This window comes from Muscardinus avellanarius (assembly GCF_963383645.1).
Source record: "Muscardinus avellanarius genome assembly, chromosome: 1".
NCBI classification, from domain to species: domain Eukaryota; kingdom Metazoa; phylum Chordata; class Mammalia; order Rodentia; family Gliridae; genus Muscardinus; species Muscardinus avellanarius.
The window spans coordinates 102,855,362-102,882,448 of NC_137786.1; the positions used below are offsets into that span (position 1 = coordinate 102,855,362).

The following is a 27,087-nucleotide window of genomic DNA, read 5'->3' on the forward strand; positions in this document are numbered from 1 at the left end:
CTAATACACACAATAAAAGTAGCATTCTCTGTTTTAACTGGGTATATTTCCTGTTTTATTTCCAGGCAAGATAGTCATCCATATTATTTAGGAAACTTTTTACAATAAATAAAAAAAATGTTATTAGAAAGCTAAATTTCCAGATACCCTGGCAAGAAAATTTGCATTCCTGCTTGTTTACCAACAGAGGCCTTCCCCTCAGGTTTGAAGAAATAACCCACAATTTCTTGGGGACTCGGCTGTTTGGGCAGCTTCTCCTGTACTTTACCAGTAGTGTGGCATCGAGGGCAAGTGTTGACTCTTCCATTGATTTGTGATGTTTTGTCTTTCAGAACCAGAGGCAGGAGAGGTGTCCCCTCCAGTCGGTGCCGGTGTTAACAGCAACAGCTGGACCTTTAAGTACGGACCAGGCAATCCCAAACAATCCGGTCCCGGTGAGTTGCCAGACAAATTCATTATCCCAGGATCTCCTGCAATCATCTCCATCCGGCAGGAGCCTACTAGCAACCAAATTGACAAAAGTGACTTCATAACCTTCGGCAAAAAGGAGGAGACCAAGAAGAAGAAGAAGAAGAAGAAGGGTAACAAGACGCAGGAGAAAAAGGAGAAAGGGAACAGCACGACCGACAACAGTGACCAGTGAGGTCATCAAATGGAAACAAGCCACTTAGCCAGTTTTTGTAAAAATGGCAACTCTCTCCCATGTAGCAACTCCCTGCTCCTTTCACCTATTGACATGAGCCCTCTTAGAGACCTCAGAAATCTGCAGAATGTCCCCTGTGTCTGTATAGATTGAATTTAACAGGTTTTGTCTTAAAAACTTTCCTAAGTCTGGTGTTAACTCTTTCTCTCCACTCTGGCTTGTTTTCAGAATCTAAAAAGCAGACCCAAGTTTCCTTTCTCCTCCGCCGCAAAGGAGAGGCTTCCCAGCCCCGCCAGTGAGAGGTTGGACTCTCTGTCCTGTGCTCCAGGGATCCTGTCTTGATGACACTTGCAGGGCAGGCTGAAAGGTTTTGAGATTGAGCAGCTGGGGGGTTTGTGTTCACTGGGCATATGTGGCTCCTGCAGGTATTTGATTGATAGATACTGGCTCGGATGGGCCCTATTAGACTAATTGGCGTAAGAAGGGCTGGGAAATCAAGGCAAATAGAGAGTGGGAGTTACCAATCTGGAGGAAACATGAAGCTGAAAGGGACCAGACTTTCTAACTCTTACGACTCAAGAGGTGGTGACCAACATCTAGAAGACAGAACTACCCCGACTGACAAGGCTTTAGGACTCCCTAAAGTCTGTTGGCTATGATGTCACCAAACCTAAAACCTGAATTTATTGTATAAACCAACAGTTCAGTGTCTGACAGAGGGCCAGCCAGGGCAACAGAAGCAGATCTGATGTGTTCCCTGTATATGTCCTTGTGCTCACTTTAATAAAAATTCTTTTGCTCACAGTGTTTATGAAAAGGCCAGATCCCTTTTCAGACAACAATATGCAAAAGCAAAAGAAAAAAGGAAACCCAACACCTCACTTTATGCTTTGTTTTTGATAGATTTATTTAAAAAAGAGAAAGTCTATAGCTATAAATCTTTAAAGAGAAATACGATTAATACAATTCCCCTAACTCCCCTCAAAAGAAAATTCTGCCTACAGCCATTTTAAATGCTCATTGCTGCTACAGAAGTGCTTTATGAGAATCGCCTGAAACATCTGTATTATACCGGCCACCTGCCAATCACAGCTTTACTCTTTCAGGTCGCTCTGGGGCTGTCTCTTGCATGTGTTAATTACTAAATAAAAAGGATCTTTCTCTCTCTCTTTTCTAAGAAAAAATGATGTGCACTTTGAATATACAACCTTCTCTAACCAACTATAGCAAAACCCAGAATTTGAAGAAAATACTGTTTTCTCATACATGCCGTGAGCAGACTTTTCAATCCTCTAATTCTGTGACTTGTCTTGGTGTGCTAGCCGACACCTTCTCTTTGGTTTAGTTTTCCTTTTCTATAACACTCTGAATTGCTACTCTTACTAACACCTATGATGTTACCTGAAATGGACCTCCCATATGTATGCTGTATGCTATTATAAGACTCCTAAAATATACTTACTCTGTGCTTGTGTATGTGAATGTTAATGCAACTATTACCTGGAGTGAACTTTAAGCTTTATTGTTGAATGTAATTCCATTATATTTCCTTTTGTACACCTGTGGAAAAGTGGAGTAGTTTTTTTTAACCATTGTTAACCAGCTTTTGTGTATGAAAGACACAGTAAAATTTCTTTTTTAAATCAAGATACTGGTGATTCAAGGAATTTTATTTATGGTCAGCCAAGAGCTATCTCTTGCCAAGACTCCTGCTGGCAAGGGAATGAATAAAGCTGTTTTTTTCTAGTAACAATTCTGGAACAAATACCGAAGATATTCCCTGAGGGTGTGCAAGCACAAGTGCTACCAACCTGACCTCTTCAAAGTTGCAGAATGCTTTCAAATTCTAATAGTGTCTGGAATATCAGCTCATAGTATATAATAAAATTCACTGTCATCTTAAATGATACCTTTTAATTTTGTTATGTACAACTTACAAGTTTAATTATATTATCTATTTAAAAGTTAATATAAAAGAGGTAGGAGTCTGTTATAGAAAAAGACATTAAATCTCAAAAACTGTCATGTCTACTTCTAGCTTCATTCTCCCATATTTTGAAGGGTGTGTAACTTCAGCTCTGCAGGATTGCATGGGGTAAAACGTGTTGCCAACACATGTGAACCATTGCTACATTGTAGGTCTTGATCATTTTGCCCCACTGAAGCCCATGTAACTGACCTTACGTGCCTTTTGAACTAGGAGAATCGGGCTAATTTATTGATGATGATAATTATAATGTGTCTGTACAGCACTTTTTAAATTTGCAAAGTGCTTTCCAATCCATGTTAGTTGCTAGTTATTACAGCTGTAAGGATAAAATGCATCATGTGGATTCATTTTTAATTGGTGCTATTGGTATTTCCTCTGTCATTGCTAATAAATGGAAAATGGTGGTATGAAAGAAATGGTGGTCATTTCTAAGTATAAGGGTAGGAGAAAATAGAACACTGATTATCAGTAGCTATTATTATCTGAAGAATATTGCTCTAGTAAGACATTTACTGTATCATCCTCTGGATATCACCCTGGCTTTTATGTTCATCACTAAAGTAAAGCAACCAATGGAATCAAGAATCAAACTCCACAATATTATTAGAATGGGCAGCCAGGAGGCTGCTGGTCACTTTCCAGTATACTCTTTCAGTCTTCCATAATAAAAACTGCAACAAACTAAGGCTAAGTTCTAGGTTACTTGACTAGCATATACAAAGCTCTGGGTTCAATCCCCACTGCTGGGGTTGGGGGGAGGATTGAAGCAAACCAACTTTTACCATTAGAGCCTCTCTGGTCATCTTGTTCAGTACTCATGTAGCCCTTGCACCTCACTGCAACTGAGAAGCCAAAGTATGCACCAAGAAATAACTTTTATTCAGTACAGAGTATATGCTAGACCCTCACCTCAATAGTTTGAATTCATAGTCAGTGTTCTATAACAAACAAATCATCCTTCTGTAGTTGAATTTTCACAAGCACAGAGTTTGGGCGCTGTGATTCTTAACCTGGAGCAATTTCCCTCCAAGGGGACATTTTCCAATGTTTGGAGACCTTTTTTGTTTCCATTATTTGGTGTGTGTGTGTGTGTGTGTGTGTGTGTGTGTGTGTGTGTGTGTGTGCGGAGATTCTACTGGCACCTAGTAAGTAGAGATCAGAGATGCTGCCAGGCACCCTACATGCACAGGACAGTTCTCCACAAGCAATTTCCCAGCCCCAAATGTCAGTAGTGCCAAGATTGAGAAGCCTTGAGAGAGTGACCATATAATTTGTTTAGTCCACATTTGAAATGGAAAGAAGATAAGTAAACTGGAACTGTCAGCTAACTAGGATACATAGGGACGCTACCAAGAATAAGCTGGTATGTCTCTGTCTCTAACTAGTTGGGGAATCTTTGATAATTTTCTCGTTTCTAAAATGGTGATAATTATAAAATAGACATTATAGGTTTGTGGGCAAGTTTTAACAAGACAATCTCAAAAAGTTTTTATCACAATGTCTGGCACGTCATAATGCTCAATAAATAGTTATGATCAATAACCCTTTTCTTACATTTCTTTATCCCCTTTTCATAAATATGGCTATTAGACTCTGGGCACTTTTCCTATTGATTAAAACCTAAATAAGAGATGGTAAAATAAATTAAAGTAGATTTGGCATTAAACATATTTTATTTACTGTTCTACTTTACTTTTGCCCCTGGAGGAATAGGAGAAGTCGCTTTCATTACTCCTTACCTATTCCCATCATGAATAATAACCAGTTCTCCAAGTAGTAAAGTGTCTAGTCTGTTACAGATAGGCACCAAAGCGCTTGAAGTCCTACATGTTCAAGTGGATAAATACTGTGTTCGTGCAAATACACTTGAGGGAGAAAAAGGACACCCCAACAATGTACTTTGGCTGATGGGCAAAACAGACACACCAAAACATCTACAATTTGCCTATAATCTCATAGATAAGAGAGAAAAGTGATGTTGCACCTTTATTAAGAGCCAGGAAACTGAAAACCTTACAGAATTTCTGAGGCTGTCCTCAAATCTGCAATCCTCTTGTCTCAGCCTCCCACATACACAGAGTACCCGATTTGCTCTTTAGAATTACAACTTGATCTCTCATTTTAAAGGATGAGATTCCCTAATGAGTGCCTAGAGCCTTAGCTGTTGACCTTTATGGCCCAGGTAAGATTCCAAGTCCCAGGATCTCATGGTAGTGGATTTTTAAAAAATCAGAACCCAATGCCAGAGTACAAACGTAACTGACCAAACACTGATTCAATTCTAATGTTAAATCTAGATTTTTTAATTTAATTTAATTTAATTAATTTATTTATTTTGGTGGTACTCGGATTCCTGGAAGCCTTTCTACTTCTGGGATACACTCCCATGGGCTACACTCCCAGACCTATTTTTTAACTTTTTTATTTGGAAACAGGGTCTCTTAAGCCAGCGTGGCTGGCTTCGAACCAGCGCGATCCTCCTGTCTCCGCCTCCCAAGCGCGGGGATTACAAGCGTGCACCACCACGCCCGGCTAAATCTAGATTTTAAAACCACTGAAACATCAGCCAGCTGTGGTGGCGCACTGGTGCACGCTTATAATCCCTGCGCTTGGGAGGCTGAGACAGGAGGATCGCACAAGTTTGAAGCCAGCCTCAGCTACTTAGGGAGGCCCTTTGCAACTCAGTGAGACACTGTTTCAAATATGAACAATAAAAAAATAGGTCTAGGGGTATAGCTCATAGGTAGAATGCCCCCCGGGTTATATCCTCAGTACCACAAATAAATAAAAATAAAACCACTGAAACATCAAAATGTACTAAAAAAAAAAAAAGGCAAGCAAACAACAACAACAACAAAACTAAAGATATTTTTAAGACTTGAAAGCCCCAGGAGCTTCCCTAGGAAATGTCGAGCTGGCCACTCCTTGGCCCTATTTTATCATATTTTCATGTGTTTTCTCTCAGAATAATGTGATCAGAAAAAGCCAAACTCATTCTCCCTCCCAAAACTAGCTTGGCTATAACTTGTGACCCCCTGACTTTATGCACACACGTGTGTGCATGCACATTTAGACCTCTATGATAATTAAGAAGGGGCTTTAGTAAGTGAGTATGGTGCTATCTTCTCATTGAAATTGTGTCAAAATGCTGCGTAACAACCTGATTTAACCAGTTAAGTAATGCCTGCTGAAACATGGAATCTTAAGTCTTTTGCCCTAAAAAAAAAAAACAAAAAACTATGAGCTTGTCTTTGAACTTAAACCCTTCTAAGAGGGTACTAGTAGATTTACTTTCATAACATGAAGTTCAGTCTTATAAAGAAATCAGGAAGCAAAAATAAAAGAGGTAAAATGAAGAATGAGATAGTAAAAACATAAAGCCAAAAGTAAAAATAATAAAAAGCCCATCAAGTTTCAGGTTACACAATTATCATGTCAGTTGGGGATCACCAATACACAAAGCATGAGGAATCCAGGCAGCTACTCTGCCTGCAGCTGATCTGAGAGGCTGAAAAAATTGACAGCTGATGCATAAGTATATAAGAGGATTGATTAAACGATTCACATTTTAGGTTTTGCTTTTGTTAACCTTACTTTATTTAATTTTATGTGGTATTGAATTTTTATTATAAAAGTAATGCACATTCTTTTAAATAAATCAAGGAATTGAAGCCTGGTGTGGTGGTACACACCTGTAACCCCAGTACTTGGGTGACCGAGAAGGGAGGATTGCAGGTTTGAAGACTCAGCAAGTAGTGAGACTCTCATCAACCTAGTGAACCCCTGTTTCAAAATAAAATAAAAATGGGGCTGGGGGTGTAGCTCAGAGGTAGGTTCAATCGCCAGTACAAAAAGAAAAAGAAGGAGAAGAAAGAAGGAAGAAGAAAGAAAAAGAAAGAGAGAGAGAGAGAGAGAGAGAGAGAGAGAGAGAGAGAGAGAGAGAGAGAAAGAGATCCAAGCTAAGTGTAGTGGCACACACTTAGGATACCAGTACTTGGGAGGCTGAGACAAGAGGATTGCAGATTTGAGGACAGTCTCAGAAATTCAGTAAGGCTTTCAGCAACTTAGCAAGACCTTATTTCAAAATTTAAAAAAATAGAGCTGGAGGTGTAACTTGGAGGTAGATGTCTTGGGTTTAATCCCTAATGACACATACAAACACACACAAACATACACACACACACACACACACACACACACACACACAGAATCCAGAGCCATATTTTTAAAATATTAACCTTCTCACTAGCTTCATTATCTTTCACACAAGTGTGCAATGTTAACAGTTTCAGGTGTTTTTCTACATTTTTCTTTATGCACATATTTATATATTACATAAACAAAGTTTGCTTTCTTTAAATGATAAAAAACAAAATGATTTTATGATTGTTAACCTGTAGGTTTTTAAACCTACAATAGTAAGGACTTAAGGTTAACTCTAAAAATTATTTATTTATTTATTTATTTGCTTATTTATTTATTTATTTTTGTTGGTACTGGGGTTCCTAGAAGGCCTTCTGCCTCCGGGCCACGCTCCCAGACCTATTTTATATTATTTTTATTTGGAAACAGGGTCTCTTAAGCCAGCGAGGCTGTCTCCGAACCAGCGCAATCCTCCTGTCTCCACCTCCCAAGATTACAAGCATGCGCCACCATGCCCAGCTAAAAAATTATTTAAGCCAGGCGTGGTGGCACACGTTTGTAATCCCCGCACTTGGGAGGCTGAGAAAGGAGTATCGCTCAGGTTCGAAGCCAGCCTCAGCTACTTAGTGAGGCTCTCAGCAATTTAGTGAGACCCTGTTTCCAAATAAAATATAAAAATAGATCTGGGAGTATAGCTCGGATGTAGAAAGCCTCTGGGTTCTGCCCCCAATACCAAAAATAAAAAATAAAATAATTAAAAAATTTCTTTAAACTTCCTGTCCAAATTCCATATAGTGGTATGCATTCAGCTTTTACTTTATTAATGGCATTTGGGTTATACTCACATTTTTGTTATTAGAAATGAAAAGTAGCACTTGTTGCAGTTGTTTTCAATGAAATTCAGTACTTGAGCTTGATAAACCCTGGCTTAGGCATATTCCAAAAAGGAAGTTTGGAAAGTCATTAAGAACCTTATTGTGACTTAATAACCATTTCCCTCTATCTAATGGAGACTCATTTTGGTAATCAGCAGTAAAATTATGATTCTATTTATAGATGATGAAAACAGACATATTCACAAGAAAGACAGGAGTTTGTTTAAAAGATTTGTCTTCATTTTTTATCAAATCATTTCATGGGAGCTCCAATTAATTCAAAGACTTCTCCATTGAGTTACAGACTAAAATACAAGTATAAAAGAAGGAGCCTCAAATACAACTCACACACCTGCTTAGATTCAATGATATTTTAATATCATCTAGTTGAACATTGGCTAGAAAGCAGTATAATTTCCTTTCAGGTTGTTTCATTTTAGCTGAAAAGTAGATATAAACTTTCTACCTATAGAACTGATTTAATTTCTTTTTCTTTTTTCTTTTTGCAGTACTGGGGATAGAACCCAGAAGCATTCTACCTCCAAGCTACACTCCAAGCCCTATTTTTATTCTTTATTTTGAAACAGGGTCTCACTGAGTTGCAAAAGGCCTCACTAAGTAGCTGAGGTTGGCTGTGAACTGTGATCCTCCTGCCTCAGCCTCACAAATGCTGGGATCACAAGCATACATCATCATGCCTGACCTGATTTAATTTTAAGAAAAATAAGTTGCTAATAAAATAATGAATCTGAAATCGACAAGGATCAAAGCAGTAATCATGCATTAAAAACTCAATTAAAAAACTATTTGGCTCATAAGACTTAGAAGATCTTTCTCCCTAAGTCATTGACACTATTTTAATCTCTCAAACCAATCTTTAAAGAAAAACTTCATTCCAGTTCCTTAGGTTTGGTCCATTCTCTAGGACTAACAGCATTCACTATCTGGACGAAGCACATTCTCCTCAGCTGAGGTAGCTTTCCAAAGCACTTTCCTCTTTGTCCTCCTCAGGCCTAAGGCCAATTTTCCAGTGACCCTGGAGTCCAGAAGCTCTGTTCTTCCTTTCACAGTCTTTACAGTGATACAGCAAGAGCCCAACTCAGATCTCTGGTAAGCCAGTCCTAGCACATTGGCGGCTGTGAAAATGTTTGGAAGTTGTAAGCTGGGATAGGAACGCAGTGCTAGATCTCAGCTAGGGATGATAACAGCATGGGGAGATCTTACACAGGCTGAGCCTCCATCAGGCGAAATTAGAATCATAGAATCATTCAAGTACTTTCTTTGCCTAGATTTGGAGTGATAGGACTAAGGGATTCTGGGACAAGATCATTCTTACTAGCAGAGATATACATTGTAGAATATATTCTCTGGTTGAAGTAACAGGGTTCATTCAGCTTAGGTTTAAAGATGATTTATTTTACAGATACGAGGTTGCCTCATTGAAACTAAGAATGAGAGTGAGGCCAGACTTCCATAAGGTACCAAAACCAGTAATTCAAAATCTAGAATTATTTTTAAGATATATCTTCTTTAATTATCTGCCTGTTTTATTTTTCCCAATATTTATAGACCAGCTCTGCCTCCTTCTCTCCTATGGCTTCTAAATTCTCCTTTGATTCTAGTGATCCAGAAAATCCTACCTTTTGTTTCTAATTCACAATTCTAAATTTTTATGGAGGAAAAAAATGATTGAACAACCTTCGGTAAGGTAACCACCTATGTCCCATCAGCTATCGGGCTAGATAGCTATAGGTGGGTAAAAAGAATTTCAGAAAAGAGGAGATCAGATACTTAACAGACAACTTTAGTATATTGCTATCTTGGTCAGCATTCTCACAGTTGTAACCTAAAACCACTGACCACCACAACTTAGAGGAAGGAATATTTATTTTCTCACAGTGTTGGAAATTTCAGAGGTTCATTCAATGTCAGGCAAGATCTGCAGAGCTCACAGCATGATGGCGGAAAGCGAAGACGGGGAGAACAAGGACTCTGCTCTAGCATCATGGAAGATGGAAGGAAGAGAGTCAACCAGGAGATTCAAAGGCACAAACACAGTCCCTAAGGACACAGCCCTAGGGACCCACCTCCTCTAGCCATGCCTCACCTCTTAATGGATTACCACCAGTAAATCCACTGAAACCCTTATGACTTAATTAAATCAACTTTGATCATTAATACATGAGCTCTTCAGGACATTCTATATCTAATCATAACAACTGATGATACTGTTATTCCCCAGGTGTATACCAAACTTACCAGTATATAGAATCTTAGAAAGTTAGAGCCTAAGAGAAACTTATTTAACAATGATAAAATTGCGGCTCAGAAGAAAGAGAATGATTTTGTCAGTGACAAAGCAAAGCCATTCTACTATTATCAAGATCAGAGGCCATCAGAGAGAAATGATAATGCCCATTTTATTATTTCTTTGAGGGCCATAAATAGCATAATTTAGAGAGATCATTATAATTTTATATCAAGAGCAGTATTTTTGTTACATATTTTATTTCTTTTTTTGTGTGTGGTACTAGGGATGGACTCCAGGGACTTCAACCTCCAAGCTACACCCACAGCCCAATTTTTTTTTTTTTTTTGGTGGTACTGGGGTTCCTGGAAGCCCTTCTACCTCTGGGCTACACTCCCAGACCTACTTTTATATTTTTATTTAGAAACAGGGTATCCTAAGCCAGCGCGCGTGGTTGGCTTCGAACCTGCGCGATCCTCCTGTCTCCGCCTCCTGTCTCCGCCTCCCAAGCACGGGGATTACAAGCGTGTGCCACCACGCCTGGCTAGTCTTTTTTTTTTTTTTTTAATAGAGTCTCATTGAGTTGCAAAGGGCCTTGCTAAATTGCTGAGGCTATCTGCGAACTGCGATCCTCTGGTCTCTGCCTCCTGGATGCTGGGATTTCAAGTATGTATGCACCACCATTCCCAGCCTTATATTTTATTTCTTTATTTTATTTTATTTTTATTTACTTTTTTGCTGTACTGAGAATGGAACCCAGGGGCATTGTACCTCCGAACTACACCCTCAGCCCTATATTTTAGTCTTTTTATTTTTTTAAAATGGTCTCAGCCTCGTTAAGTAACTGAAGCTGTCTGTGAACCGCGATCCTCTAGTCTCAGCCTCCTGAATGCTGGGATTACAAGTGCTCCATCACGCCCGGCTATATTTTATTTATTTTTATTTATGATAAAATGGTAATGTTGATTTCTCTTTACTGATTCCATAGTAACACAAGTTTTTAGTTTTCAAAAATAATCAGAAGTTTAGAATTTAGAAATTAGCAAGTGAAATATCTACAGCGAGTCACCATTAAGAGTTTGGAAACTTCTTCCATTCCTTTTTCAATGCAAGTATAAGTAGGTGGTTGAAAAGATTCAATAAATAGCAGCCTTCTCCACTGTCCAGGGTGCTGAATTGATTGATAAATAAGATGTGATAGTGGCATAAAAAGGCAAAAAATTCCTTCTATTAACGATAAAGAGGAGTTAGAGGACACAGATTAGTGTAAGTGCCAAATGCTACTGCAAAATGAACTCCAGAATTAGTCGGTTTACCCATCACTGTATCAGGCGAGAAAGGTAACATGGAAGAAAAGAAAAAATACTAGTGTTACCAGCAGGAAGCTCCATTCCAAGCAGGAAAATAGGCAGAGCTGAGCCAGATATTAACTGTTTATTAAATCACTCCAATCTCATGAAGCAGTGAATAAACAAGGCATAGAAAAGCCTTTGTGTAGAAGGAAGCATCAAAAGGAAGAAGATACATTTTTCAATAAATAGTATTTTAAAGGATAATTCTAGTTTATCTGTGACTTGATTTCCCCCCACATACATATAAAATTATCTGCAAAGCATTACATGATACATACTATAATTTATTTAATCAGGCTCCTGTTAAAGCTATCAAAGGTCTTTTTATTTTTATTTTTTTTGCAGTACTGGGGATGGAATCCAGAGGCACACCTCTAAGCTACACCCCCAGCCCTAGTTTTTATTTCTTATTTTGAAACAGGGTCTCACTGAGTTTCAAAGGGCCTCACTAAGTAGCTGAGGGTGTCCTCAAACTGCAATCCTCTTGTCTCAGCCTCCCAAATGCTGGGATTACAAGTGTGTGCCACCATGCCCAGCTTCAAAGTTCTTTTAAAATTTTACCACCATAAACAGTGTTACAATAAACATTTTTGCCTATTAGTTTATTCCCTCAGGATGAGTTCCAAACATGCAATAAAAGTATAGTAGTACAATGTACACATTAAAATTTTTATTCATAGTTCAAACTTGGCCTCTAGAAATTCAGTATATTCCTATCAACAGGTTATGAGACTTTCTACATCTTTCCAAATGTTGCATATTATCAGTCTTTTTCATTTTTGAAAACATGATAAGCAAAATATTGTCATTTAATTTACATTCCTTTAATTGCTATAAAGGTGCATATTTTTCCCATTCTCATCCATCATAAAAATGTTATTTTACTGGTCTAACTTATGGTGTCAACTATTTATCAGAATACAAGACATCTTTAAGTATATGAACAGCAAAGTTGGCTTTGAAACAGTGTGAAAAATTGATGGTGTTATTTGGCCCAGTGGATATATTAGATAGATTGCAATGTGTGATCTCAGAATCAATATTCAGTCTATATATTTGTGCAATGGGTAATTGCTGTAATAAATGCAGACTTGACATTTCAGTAAAAGGAAAATAGTGCATTAGGACTGTGTCCCAGGGGAGTTTGCTGGATGAAGATCTTGGAAGCCATCAAGCACAGGAGAGGAGGGCAACTGCTTTGGTTCTAGCACTCTTTTGGTCTTCATAACGACCAAGCCAGAAAACCCAAGGTTTTGTCTACCATTTTCCCTAAAAGGAGCTCTAAAGTCATTGTTCCCGGTTCTCTGGGTACATGAATACAAGTATAACTAACTCCCAAGTAGCAGACCTAGAACCTGCCCCCTGTAAGTATTACATTTATTGAAAAAGTTGGTAATGTATGTTAGCAATACTAATAAAGTAAACTTGACACTAATGTCTAACTACATATCAGGTAAATAGCTAAGTTAAAAGAATTAATATTGTTAAGAGCTTAGAACAGCATCAGGCACAGAGAAAGCAATTAATGTGAGCCTTTAAAAAAAAGTTGACAACATTGCATCTGAGTCCACTTTGAGTGAGTGGGGAATGATTTCTGCTTTTCTCTTCCTTCTCTTTCCTTCCCCACTTTCTCATTGTCTTCCCTGTTGATTCTTTTCTACCCCTCCATACTGTTTTCTCTCTCTTCTTTATCTTTCCTGTCCTCTTATCCTTCCTTCTTCCCATATGATACTTATTAAATTCTTTTTTCATCTTCTTGTCTTCAGTGAGAGTGAGTTCATGGTTGAAATTTCCAATAACAACTAAGAAAATGAACAATATAAAAATCAATTTATACTGAGTCTACCTAATAATTAGGTTAAATTTTTAGCTTTTTCAATCCAATGCATTTTATATAGGACATTTGCATATACTCTTTTCTGAGTATATTTTCTTTTTTTGTGTGTATGGTACTAGGGATGGAACCCAGGGGCACTGTACCTCCAAGCCATATTTTTTATTCTTTATTTTGAAACAGTGCCGGAGCCAGCCGGCAAGAGTATGGGTTCCGAAGTGAGGCATGAGGAGGAAGAGTTTTTAACCCTAACGTGGGGGAGCCGCCAGCCTACTATCTCTACTGGTCGACCCCTGTTCGTGGGTCAATATTTCCTACTGGTCAATGACTATGCCTGGGTCAGTATTCTCTACTGCGCTGACACTCCTGGCCAACGCAACTTCTGGGTCAATCTCATCTTTATTGTGCCGACAACAACCCCAGGTTTGTTTTTCCAGAGGTATTTATACACAGCTACAGGTCAATCAACATTCTAGTGCTACCACCACCAGAATACAATAAAGACCAATACAAAACACACATTACAGATAGGCCTATCAGTACCCTCGTGTCATCACCACCTGATCTTCTCTCAGACCTCTTTGAACTTTCCATAACCCCAAACCTTGCTGACTCTGGGTGAAGGACAATCAGCTGAGTCAGAGACACCAATCTAGGGGAAGGCCTTAATGGCTCCCAACAAAACAGGGTCTCACTAAGTTGAGGAGGGCCTCACTAAGTAGCCGAGGCTGTCTGCAAACCGTGATCCTCCAGTCTCAGCCTTCCAAATGCTAGGATTACAAGCATGTGCCACCATGCCTGGCTGAGTATATTTTCATGGCTTAGAAGTATGTTGACACTTTCACCTTTATATTTTGAAAGCTGGATACTTTCAAAGTTACTTTTATGTTGAAGAACTAGAGACTATTATGCTAAGTGACACCAGCCAGTCTCAGAAAGTCAAGGGCCAAATGTTTTCTCTTATATGTGGAAGCTAGAGAGAAAATAGAAAACAAAAGGTGCAGACACCAGATCTCTTGGCATCTGCATGAAAACCACTCATGCAGCCATAGGCAAGATCTCAATGCGAGAAATACGCCCCGAGAGAAGGTGTGGTCTCTGGCCAAAGTTCTTCCCATTTTTAGATATTCTTTCATAACTATTATTCTTTTGATAATGATTCTTTAACTCTCCACACAAATTGCTCCAGTGGTGTAAGATCAGGACTGTGAGAGAAACTGAGTCCGTGGAAAATAAAGTTTCTGGCAATTTGTCCAAGCCTCTAAACGTCCTTGGCTTTGTTCAAATGGTAATAAAACCTAGTTAGAAATTAGATGCAGTGGCAGCATTCCAGTCAATAATTACAAATGCAGATTTCCCCTCAATCTCTGACCTTCAACCTAATCACTAACTTACAACAAAAAAGGCCCCAGAGGGGGAGGTGACCCGATGCCTCTATTTACCCCTCTCTTTGTGATCCTGCCTAGATACGGGTAGACAAACATTGGGTGTGACATCAAAGCAACCTAGATTATGAGCAACTGATACTGCCCAATACAATGGAGCTGAAGGCTAGGAAGATTCTTGACCTTTACACGCAGTATGAGCCCTGCCCGAGATGGGGGAGGCGCCATGTGGCTAAGGAAAGGATATTGCAAAGGGTCTGGGACAGGAATATGGATTATTTATAAGGTGAATAAGTTTCTAATAAGCCTATCATTTGAGGAAAAGTGTTCTGCAGCTAAGGAAGTATATCTGACAACTAAATCTAAAAACTACATGGTATTTTTGGTGTTTGTCTGCCAAACTGTGTTGTGAGTTTGCTTAAGCTTTCAGATTTTAGAAGGCAAGGCGGGCGAGACCTGGGAGAAATCCATCACATCCACCTGGACCGCCACATACCCCCATGCCTACCATACAGACTGAGCCCAAAAGATGGAAAGTTCCAAAAAAGTTAAAGAAGATTCCCCGAGAGGCCTCCAAGCCTTGGGCGTGCCCGTTTCTTCTGGAAGTTGCCCTTTGGAACTGCCTGTCTGCAAGATCCGGGAGAAGATCCGGAGTTAATCTCTTGAAAGCCGAAAGCCGGACTAGTTTTTTTTTTACCTTTGTTTACATGTTATTCACTATTGTTTCACAGTGATTGCATTCCCCTCTTTTTCTCTTATTATTAACTTTACTGGTGAAGGGTATATATTTTTATGGGTTCTTGTAATAAAGTGTCATTAGCTCAAGAAGCTCTTGTCCATGTCAAATTCTTTCCAGAAGCGCCACGAATAGGAATTTAAAGAAATTTATTTCCTAGAAGGGAAAGAATTGCTGCAGATAAGAGGCTGAAGTACGTCACCCTATCCTCCCCCATCTTTTCTGAGATTTTTGATTGCGAGTGGGATCACCCCAATCTCGACTGAGCCGGTTTGCAGCAAAAAGGGACTTTAGATAATTAAGGGGAGTGACCAGTAGAACAGTGAAAGGAAATAGGCGGGAGAGATAAGGAGGGGAAAGGGAAGAACCAATGAAAGAAACAATTTATATTATGCTGTACCCATGTATGAATGGACCACTCCCAATCTCACTGTTATGTACAAAGAGGGGTGGGACCTGAAGGAAAACACACGAAGCCCTGTGTACATTTTTGTTTGATTTTGAACCTCATAATTATGTATAATTACAATGTACTGATAAAAGAATGGGGAAAAAGGAGGAGGAGGAAGAGGAGGAGAAAGAAGGATGTGATGGCACATGCCTGTAATCCCAGTACTTGGGAGGTTGCAGTCTCCAGGCCAGCACATATAAACTTAGAAGACCATGTTTTAAAATTGGGGAAAAAATTGGGTTGGGTATAGCTCAGAAGTGAAATACCTCTGAATTTAATACCCAGTACCACCACCACCAAAAGTAAATAAAATTTAAAAAAGGAAAAGATATAAAGGACAAAGAAAAGAGAAAGAAATTACATGGTCACATGGTTACAGCTTGATGTATAATGTATGACCAATTAAAAATTAGAGTTCCCTATATAAAGAGAAGAGGATATTGGAACTATAGCTTCTGCTGCAAAATGGTTGAATTAAAAAAAATATACTTAGTCAGGTGTGATGGTGCACAACTGTAATACCAGTACTTGGGAGGCTGAAATAGGAGGATCACAGGTTCAAGGCCATCCTCAGCAACTTAGTGAGATTCTCAGCAACCAAACAAGATACTGTTTCAAAACCAAAATGACAATAATAATGATAATAATAAAGGACTAGAATTGTAGCTTGGAGCTAGAATGCCCCTGGTTCAACCCCCAGCAACGCCCCTATCTCAAAGTGGGGAACATTTTTATAAGAAAAAGCAAGAAAAATATTTGATTCATAGATACAAAATTTGCAAATTGCATTGCAAATTCCACCATGAGCAAAATCAAAAGATGAAATACATTCATATACCATATAAGGACATTTTTGTGAATGACTCACCATATGTACAATAATAGTCCCATAAGATTATAATGGAGCTGAGAATTCCTATAACCCTGTGTCTTTTCAATGTTTAGATGCATTTAGATTCAATGTTTAAATACATTAATACTTACCATTGTGTTACAATGGCCTACAATATTCAATAAAGTAAGTAACACAATGTATAGATTTGTAGATTAGGAGTAATAGGATATCCTGTATAGCTAGGTATGCAGTAAGTGTCTAGATTTATGTAAGTACATTCTAAGAAGTTCACACAACAAAATCACCCAAGAATACATTCTCAGAATGTGTTCATGTCGTTAAGGGACACATGACTCTATACACTATTCATACCATAGAAAAGAGCCCATTTCTATGCATATAAATAGCTCCTACAAATTAATAAGAAAAAGTGAAAAAGAATACAAAACAACAGCAAATAGCAAAAAAGTAAATACTTAAAAGAGTCAAACTAGGTGAATCAAATGAAGTATAATACATTTTAAATATTTTCAGAAATATAAAAATACTAAAAATATTTGATAGTCCTTTAGAAACTAAAAGCTAAAAATAAACTGCCTAGAAATTGTAATAATTTTACTTTTTAAAAGATGCAAAATTATTCATAAAACATTAAATAAACCCAGTCCAATCTGTATGATCTACACATTACTAAAGCAGTGATTGTTAGTTATGGTTATCCTAGGTACAAGTGGAGCTGCCAGACACAACAAATGAAAACAGAGGGTGTCCAGTGAAATTTGAACTTCAGATAAATAGTGAATAATCTGATAGTATAAGTATGTCCCATAGAGAATTTGGAGAATTTTCCTAGAAAAACATTATTTGTTTTACCTGAAATTCAATTTTAACTGTGTTTCTATACTTTATCTGACAATGTGTGGGCCCTACCACAGACAAAATGTATCAGAATCGCTGGGATTGTGGTCTGGGCATCATTGTTTTTAAAATTTTCCCAGGTTGTAATCACCTAATGCACTGCTAGAACTGAGAATCATTGCTCTAGAAAAATGTTAATTTTAGATGAATTAATTAGGTAAATTGGCATCAGGAGAATTGACTTTAGGTGAGTTGGTATCAAGGTGAACTAAATCCTGTTGCCACCTTAACATGCTGTTATAAAAGACTGTTCATCTGTCTTGGTACATTATAGCCTTCTAAAAACCTAATTCATAGCCAGGCCTGGTGGCGCACACTTGTAATCCCAGCATTGGGGAGGCTGAGACCAGAGGATCGCATTTCACACAGACAGCCTCAGCTACTTAGCGAGGCCCTTCATAACTCAGTGAGACCCTGTTTCAAAGATTAAATAATAGGGCTGGGGGTGTAGCTTGGAGATACAATGCCCCTGGATTCCATCCCCAGTACTGCAAAAAAAAAATCATTTTGTAGATATTTTCATAGAGTTCTCCTTTGAATTTGGCACCTACCTCTGGTCCTCTTCTTTCATAATGTGAGGTATATTTAGAGAGGAGCATTTTCCTTTTCTTACCTCTTGCTAAGGCTTGGAAATGAAGATGCAAACCTGCTCTTCAACTTGGAGGTTAAGGTTAACACCTGGTTTTAAGTCAGCCATGACTCTGAAATCCCCTTTGAGTCTTTGGATAGTTTTAATTTTCACTTGCACAGATGGAGAAATTGTAGGTAAGAACACTCTTTTACTTATAAGTGTGAAAGACACAACCAGAAACAAACTCAGGTATCCTAACTGCTAATTAATTAAGTTGATTTAAGAAAATATGTCAAGGTGAAAGTTCCCAATTTTGGTTTTAGTGTTGTTCAGAAAAACAAATCAAACTTACACTTCTAGATTTTTTCCAAAACAAAATGCCACCTGAGGGCACTTCTTTCTTTTTCTCTGCAGCTAAAGCACTATCTGTCTCCACATCAGCTCCAAACAACCACTGTGGCAGAGAAGAATGGGCTGTTATTTGATACCAAATTGAATCTGTAGAGATTCAGTGAACTAAGACTTGAGAATTATTACAGTGACTCAGTATGTGCCTGTCTGTTTGTGATTTGTAACACTGATATCAAGCTAGACTTACTTTTAATTTCCTCTTAAATATTAGGATGTTTCAAAGTGTTCCCAGTTACTGATTATGCCATTGTGTTTCTGATATTGGTGATAGAATGTAGCCAACTTTTAAACTTAAAAAAGTCATCTATAAGGTTCTCACTGAACTTTCTACACTTACTAAACAGAGGAGAACATAACTATCCTTCAGCTTAGTCTTAATTTTTAATCACCTCTGTCGCCACTGACCTATGTGAAAACTGACAGGACAGACAACTCAGCCACCATCCCAAAGTTCTCATCTCTTGAGATACATGTTCTTTGGATGTAGATTTGACATAAAAACAGATAGAAAGTTAGACCTGAGATTCCTCCTACTTTGGATAACACACCACACAGTGCGATGAAACTCTCAAACCAAATGGCAACTTCCCCTTGTCTCTGGCCTCCTTACCTGCATTAGAACAGGCCAAAAGGGGTCTCTAAAGACCTTTAAAGGCATATAGGAAGGAAGACATTATAAGGTGATCAGCACAACCCAAGAAACAAGAAACCCCAGAGGTCGGTCCATTTAGAGAAAGTTTATTACAGGCAAGGTTCGCTGCGGGGCTGTCTCTCAAAGGAGAGCAGCAGCCCTAGAAGGATGCAAGAAAATTTTTATATCAGAGAGAGCAAGGGAGGAGGATAGTGCCTGGTCCTGGGAGCAGCTGAACTCAGTTGCTCATGGGTGGTAAGGGCTGGCTTTGGTGGTCAGGGTTGGAATATTACCCCCTTGTGACTGTTTTCTTATTTTTGGCAGCTGCTCCTTAGACTAGGTCAGACTGCCTTGCATTCTCATGGTGCAGCCATGCTTGTGAGACCCACGTGACTGTAGTTGTAAAACCCACCATGACCCCATGTACCCTCTGACCATGTACTAACAGACATCAGTTAAAGAAATATTAGTTTTAGTGAGACCCCCTAAATTTTGTTTTTAAGGAAAAATATTCAACCTCTCACACCCATATTATATCTATACCACTACTGTGTGCCAAGGAGTCATCAAAATTAACTTCATGGTTTATGTTGATTTTCTAAAAATCAAACTCTCCCATTATCTCTTTTCATCCAGAGAATAACCCCCACGTCATTTAGTAGATTTGATTTTTCTCATGCTTTTTCTACCCCTGTAAACTCCTTGAATCCTTCCACTATGCCCTCTGGGCAGTCATTAGCAAAGTTCCTTATATATTGAGACTTTTCTGAAATCTCCATTAACAAAATAAATAAATAAAAGTATACTTTTTAATTGCAGTATAACATGTACAGATCACAGTGTACCATTTAATGAATATCTATTGCGTGATACTCAAATAACTACCACTCAGATCAATCAAGATTATAAATTATCATCAAATCTCTGAGGTCTCTCTCATATCCCCTTCCAGTCTTTATCTCCACCGAAGTAACCTGTGTTCTCACTTTATTATCTTGGTTTAGTTTTTCCAATTATTGAGCTTTATATGAATAAACTCATACACAATGTTTTCTTTTGTCTCTTTTTCTAGAAAAACTGTAAGACATATGCACATTGTTTCATGTAGTAACAGCTTTCAGAATTTGTGATTGCCATACATATTTCTGCATATGTGAGTATATTTATTCATTTTATTGTTGAAGTGCATTTGGATTGCTTGCAGGTTAAGCTACGATGAACATTTTCGTATGTACATGTACATGTTTCTATTGCACATACACCTATGAGTGCGACTACTTAGTCATAGGCATTCTTATATTGAGCTTTGGTTAATGTTGCCAGCTTTCCAGAGTGATCACACCAATTTACAATCAATAATCTACAAGCAATATGTGCTAATTGGAATCGCCCCATCCTTTCCAACACTTCAAAATGTTAGCATTTATTGCTTTATTTTATTTATTTATAGTTGCAGTACTGGGGATGGAACCCAGGGGCATTCTACCTCCGAGCTACATCCTCAGCCCTATTTTTTTATTCTTTATTTTGAAACAGGGTCTCACTGAGTTGCAAAGGACCTCGCTAAGTAGCTGAGGCTGTTCACAAACTCGGATCCTCCTGTCTCTACCTCCCAAATGCTGGGATTACAAGCATGTGCCACCATGCCCGGCTAGTATTTATTTACTCACTTATTTATTTATTTATTTATTTATTTATTTATTATTTATTCTCTTGAGCAAGCCAAAGTATTCCATTATGATTTAAATTTCCATTCTTTAATTACTAATGACATTGAAAACCTTTGATTATTGGCTATTGTATATTCTTCTTAATTAAGTGCCTGCTCACTGACCTAGTACTTAGGTTTATTAACTAATTCCAAGTGTTTGGTTTTGATGCAATATGAATGAAGCTTTGTATATCCCTAGAAAATCTACAAGTGTTCCTTTACAGAGAAAATGCTACAGAAACAATGATGTACTGTATAATAAAACTACCAAAATGCAATTTATCTGTAATATTAGCTATGAAACTGTGAGTAAGAAACTACTTTATAGAAACTGTTGATCCATCCTGTTAAGATATCTTACTCTTGCCCTTCCCCAGTATTTAAGAAAGTATTGGGCTGGGGTCAGGTATAGTGGCTCATGCTTATAATCCCAGCATTTGAAAGGCTGAGACAGGAGGATCACAGGTTCAAGGCTAACCTCAGCAACTTAGAGACTCTTTGTCAAAAGAAAACATAAGCCAGGAGTGGTGGTGCATGCTTGAAATCCCAGCATCCAGGAGGCAGAGACTGGAGGATCGCAGTTCATAGACAGCCCAGCTACTTGACAAGGCCCTTTGCAACTCAGTAAGGCCCTGTTTCAAAACTAAAAAGGCTAAAAAAATAGGGCTAGGTATAACTCGGAGGGACAATGCCCCTGAGTTCCATCCCAGTGCCTAAATAAATATATAAATAAATAAATAAATAAAATAGGACTGGGGGGCTAGCTCAGAGGTAAAACACCCCTGGGTTCAATCCCCAATATTTAAAAAAGAAGGAAAGGAATGAAGTAAGAAAGAAGGAATTGTGCTTGGAAGTATCTCAGTGGTAGGGCAAGTACCTCGAATGTGTATGAACCTGGGTTCAATCCCTGGCATTAGAAAAAAAGTATACTCTCATTCAAACTGAATTTATTAATGAAAGTGTGTCCTTTAAACACAAGCTCTACAGAAATGCAATGATTGAGAGAGAAAATGCAATGCTGCATAAAATTTAGTTTAATGGCCTCCAGAAAAAATTAATTTCACTAGTTTGAACTGAGTTAGATGAATTCTGAGACATAAATATGTGGAGGATAAATGGCATGTCCAATTAATGGGATTTCTGGCTGCCTGCCCAGAGATATTCTGCAAAATCTTACACTACAAGGTAAATCACCTCTCTGGAGTAAGAGGTTTGTACCACCACAATGAGAAGGGCTCCACCCAGCAATAAATTAATTTTGTACTACATGCTTTATTGCTCTGCCCTGCATTCTGGAAGGCCTCTCTCTCTCTCTCTCTCTCTCTCTCTCTCTCTCTCTCTCTCTCTCTCTCTCTCTCTCTCTCTCTCTCTCTCTCTCTCCCCCCCCTCTCCCCCCTCTCTCTTTTATTTAAAGACACTCACCCAGAAAGAACTATTACTCTTTATTCTTACTTCCTCCCTGTCTCTTCTCTCTCCTTTCCATTTTTGTTCCTAGACTGACAAAGCCAGAGCAGAGCCTTTTTTGGTATATTCCAGGGCATAGAGTTACTGGCCCTGAGAAGTAACTGCTTCTTTCATCTTTCCAACCTGCATAGTTTATAGTTGTCGTCATACTGGGCTACCTCTAGTGCCTTAAATTCTCTGAAGTCAGTGACCCAAAATATCTACGGCTTCTGAGGTTGGGGTTGCTTTCCATCTCTTCCTGCTCCTGCCACAACCCCAGTAGTCTCCTCTGCAGCCCCAAGCAGATAGTGCAGGCAGACACAATCCGAGGCTGACAGGACAGACACTCAGCCAAGTCCCCAAGCTGCTCTCCTTCCGCCCCACTTTCCTCGCCTTGCTCTTTATTTGAAGAGCTTGATAATAAATTAATTTCCCTGGGGCGGATGGGGGAGATAGGAAGAGGGAGTGTCTTAGGGCCGAAATCTGCAGTCGACTCGCCCTCTTCTGGTTAAGATCTGAATTATCGCCGCCAAAACAGTGGGAAAGAGCATGCAATCTGCAAAACACGGATACATTACAAAGAAAACTTGGCTTTATTTAGCTTATTTGTCAATCTTAAATAGGTGCCTGCTAAGATTCTGAATCCTATTCCCAGGTAACATGTTATGCTATCCTGAACCCATTTTCATTTGCTCCAAGGTTTTTGCCGTTTTAAACCCTGAGTGAAAATCACCCAAACGAGCTCTTTTTGTCTAATTCGCCGCTAGGCAACTGGAAAAAATGACACCTAAACTGTCAGTTGTCAAACACATTTGTGTTTCCATCCAATCAACTTCTTTGCCTAAGATAGTAATTTGATGCGAACCCCACCCTCCCCCCAAACAGCTGCTGTTTGTGTTTCCAAGGTTAATTAATTGGAAAACGAGAAAAAGCAGTCCATCCCCATGCTGGTCTTTTGAGAAAGCTGACCGGAAGGCAGCTTTGTGCAATACAAGGTACTGGCCGCCATAACTCACACAGACATTGGTACCGCCTTTGCTGTCTTGCGCGTTTTGTCGGAATAAACCAACACATGGAAGTTGGGTAATCTAATGTCCATCTCACCTCACGACGTCATTTACAAGGCACTTAGATTCTGAAAGGTAGTGAGAGAAAGATGGGGGAGAAACCCATAGAATTTGGCATGTGGGGTATTATTTGCTCAGTTGAATCTAAATGTCTCAGATCAAGGGGTTCCTTACCCCCCTCCACCTCTGGCATTGTAAATTAGTCAGTCACGAGGCTCTTGGAGCCAGTTGCGATTGGCTGTTTCCTTTGTCAGGTGAAAATCTCTGCAGCGAGTCATGAGACTCGACTGGGCGGTGTCGCTGTCCGCGTCCTGGGTGCTGAACTCCAGGCGTGGCCAGAGCGTTTGCTTTACATGACAACTTCCGGTAGGGCGGGGTTGGGGTCGTGCTTCGAAAAGCGGATCCACCCGCCACCTGGTGGCAAACGAGGAAAATGCACTTAGTAAAGTTCAAAAAGTTCTTTGGATTGAAACCCCAAACTCTGAAGACCCTGAAGAATTTGGGGGACTTTAAGCCTCCTTAGGTGTTTTTTGAGAGATCTGCTTATTTTCAAAGTCATAGCCTGTCATAGGACAACGTAAAATTTCCGTAATTATCTCACTTTCAACCAAGAAAGTAATCTACAAACATGTTTAAATGTCTCCAAGCATTTCTTCCAACATACCTTGTTATCAATTAGGTATTTGAAAATCTAGAAGTATGGAATATTTAGAAATATTTACAAAACATTAAAATAATATATTTTACAAAAATAGATGCTAAGGTAAATCTATTTATCCAAACACATTCAAAAAAGTTTATCTAAAAATACTGATCTGATCACTTTCTGGAAGAAGAAAGGTGACCATATTTAGAAAATAATAAAAAGTAATAGAAACTCTGGCAGAAAATATTCTTTTCATTTTCTTCCAAACCTAGTATATAGGCTATAGGAGAGCTGACTATATAGAAAATTTATGGTATATTTATTACTTTAGTCTGTATATTTTACACGGCAATAATTAATGTGAAATATGTATATCTTACTTCAGATGAGAAACCCTTAAGTTGCTTTGTATATGAAGATTAATAGATCATAAGAAAGGACAAGAGAAAGAGGTAAGTATTGCCTCATTCAAATTTTATTTTTATAAGCATTTGTGGGAAGATGGGTACATTTTTGGAGGTTATGAAGTCAGAATTCCAACTGACCATCTAATTTCTATGTCTCTCCTGGTAGGCTTTATCACACAATTAGTTTAACACCATTTCCCTCACTTTTCAAAAACAAGTAGCAACCATGTAGCCAGAACATATGGATCTCACTGAGTTCAAATGTATGGGTTTATAGAGTAAAATACATTCTATCAAATTGAGAATAAAATTGATTTCTTTTCTAAATAAACTTCTCACTCTCAGAGAAAAAACAGATCTGTTTAGGAGGTACGCTTGGCTTTATTTTCCATGCAACCCAGTAAATATAGAGTATTCTTTAAAGTATTTGTCACTTAGTCTTCAATGGATCTTAACACAGAAAATAATAGTTATTATTTATGTTTTAAGATTTAAAACAAAATTTTATTGGCAAAATATTAATTTCAATAAAAATAACTACTAAATTTGGAGTTGTTAATTGAATTATTTTCAATTATTAAATGAAGAGGTTATCAGAGTTTAATAAGGGAAGAACTCTCATTCTAGTCTTCACTTGATTAAGTTGAGAAGTTTTCAAAAACTTCCGGATTTAATGGGAAGATACCTATATCGATATTTCCAACAGAAAAACAAATGATCATGAATAAGAGCACAAAAGCCATCTGTCTAAAATAATGGTGTAATATAAATCTGGTCTATTAATGGCATTGAGTTGCATTATGGCTTCTTATGTTACTGTGGGAGAAGGAAACATTATATGCACATGCACATGTTGAACAATTAGAAGCATTGTCATACAAGGCAACCGATGGGGATCAACAGCAGCTGCAATGAACTGACCTGCCTAAGAAACACTTCTATCCCCCAAAACATCCTGTTCAGGCTGAAATTAATAACAGACTTCAAACGTATGAAAGGACACAACAGAATATAAGAATTTTAAAATATCAGTCAAGTTTAAAGCTGCACGTGAAACCTCAATGTTTTAAAATACATCTGCTGTGAAAAATAATATTTTTCAGGCTCAAAAGTATATATGAAAGAAAATTAGAGGAAATACCAGATATTAATATGCTCATAAAATAACTATAATAATAAATATCAATTTAAGACTCAAAAACTATTTAAAGTTTGGATATAATAACAGAAATAACAAATGGTGGGAGACTCTCCTATATTCTTGTTAGGGTATTTTTTCTAAAAGATGTTGAAATTAATGGCAAAACTCTGAACAGAACAATTTCAGAAACATTTAAACCAATGAGTAGAACTGAGTAAACAAAAATAAGCGATACATTTTATATAAATGTTAGAATAAATTTAAATCTAAACTAATTTTATAAATAGGAAACACAGAGCCTTGAAGGGAAAATCACGGGGTAAAAATGATTTGTTGTACAGTGGTGGGGTTTAGAAATGACACTCCAAAGCATGACACTTTGGCATGCTGAATCTTTTAACTAAAGGAGATTGGAAGGTCTCTGTAAGGAAGTCTCTGTGACTTTCTCCTGCATTCTAGTCTCCTTTTACTCTTTCTTCCCTGAATAAATTTTAGAATGACTCCTCCCAAAGGTGAGTCATCAAAACTAGAAACCTAAAAAGCCAAGCATGGTGGCACACACTTGTAATCCCAGCATTTGGGAGGCTGAGACAGGAGGATCATGGTTCACGGACATCCTCAGCTACTTAATGAGGCCCTTTGCAACTCAGTGAGACCCTGTTTCAAAATGAAGAATAAAAAATAGGTTGTTTGTTTTGCTAGTGTAGAGTCTTTTGAGCTCTTTGTATATTCTGGATATTAGCCCCCTATCAGAGTGGTGGCTGGTAAAGATCTTTTCCCATTCTGCAGGCTTCCTCTTTAGGTTACTGATAGTTTCCTTTGATGAGAAGAAACTTTTTAGTTTGATGCTATCCCACTTGTTAATTCTTACTTTAATTTTCTGAGCTTTGGAGGTTTTGTTGAGAAAGTTACTGCCTGTGCCAATATGTTGTAGTGTTGAACCTATGCTCTCCTCTACTAACTTCACAGTCTCAGGTCTAATTTCTAAGTCTTTGATCCATCTTGAGTTGATTCCTGTGCATGGTGAGATATAGGGGTTTAAATTAATCCTTTTACAAATGGTTAGCCAGTTCTCCCAGCACCATTTGTTGAAAAGGCTGTCTTTTCTCCAGTGTATGAGTTTGGCCCCTTTGTCAAAGATGGGCAAATGAACTAACTAGACACTTCACAAAAGAAGAGATACAAAGGGCCAATAGATACATGAAAAGATGTTCTACATAATTGGCCATCAGGGAGATGTAAATCAAAACTACACTGAGATTCCATCTAACCCCAGTCAGAGTGGTAAGCATAAAGAAATGAAATAACAACAAATGCTGGCGAGGATGTGGGGAAAGAGGAATTCTTTTACACTGTTGGTGGGAATGCAAACTAGTTCAGCCACTATGGAGATCTGTGTGGAGATTCCTAAGAAAGCTAGGAACAGATCCACCATACGATCCAGCTCTACCACTCCTGGGTATTTTTCCAAAAGGGTTGAATCCAGAGAACTATAGCAACATATGCATACCTATGTTCATAGCAGCACAATTCGTAATAGCCAAAATATGGAACCAACCCAGGTCTCCATCAACAGATGAATGGATTGCAAAACTCTGGGAAATACACACAATGGAATTCTACTCAGCCATAAAGAAGAACAAAATCAT

At 38.3% G+C, this 27,087-nt stretch overlaps 2 protein-coding genes across 7 annotated transcripts in view; both read left to right on the forward strand.

Moving 5' to 3' along the window:
- Positions 1-643, forward strand: part of LOC308274951 (protocadherin alpha-C2) — a gene marked incomplete at both ends in the record, with an annotated part of 130,355 nt that extends 129,712 nt beyond the window's left edge. For all 5 annotated transcript variants that reach the window (XM_080712939.1, XM_080712940.1, XM_080712941.1 and 2 more), the window contains one exon: positions 333-643. In XM_080712939.1, coding sequence (XP_080569065.1) covers positions 333-643 — 311 coding nt within the window. The remainder of the gene's footprint in view (positions 1-332) is intronic.
- LOC308274983 (protocadherin gamma-C4) overlaps positions 1-27,087 on the forward strand; it is a gene marked incomplete at both ends in the record, with an annotated part of 798,148 nt that overhangs the window by 223,421 nt on the left and 547,640 nt on the right. The window lies entirely within an intron of this gene.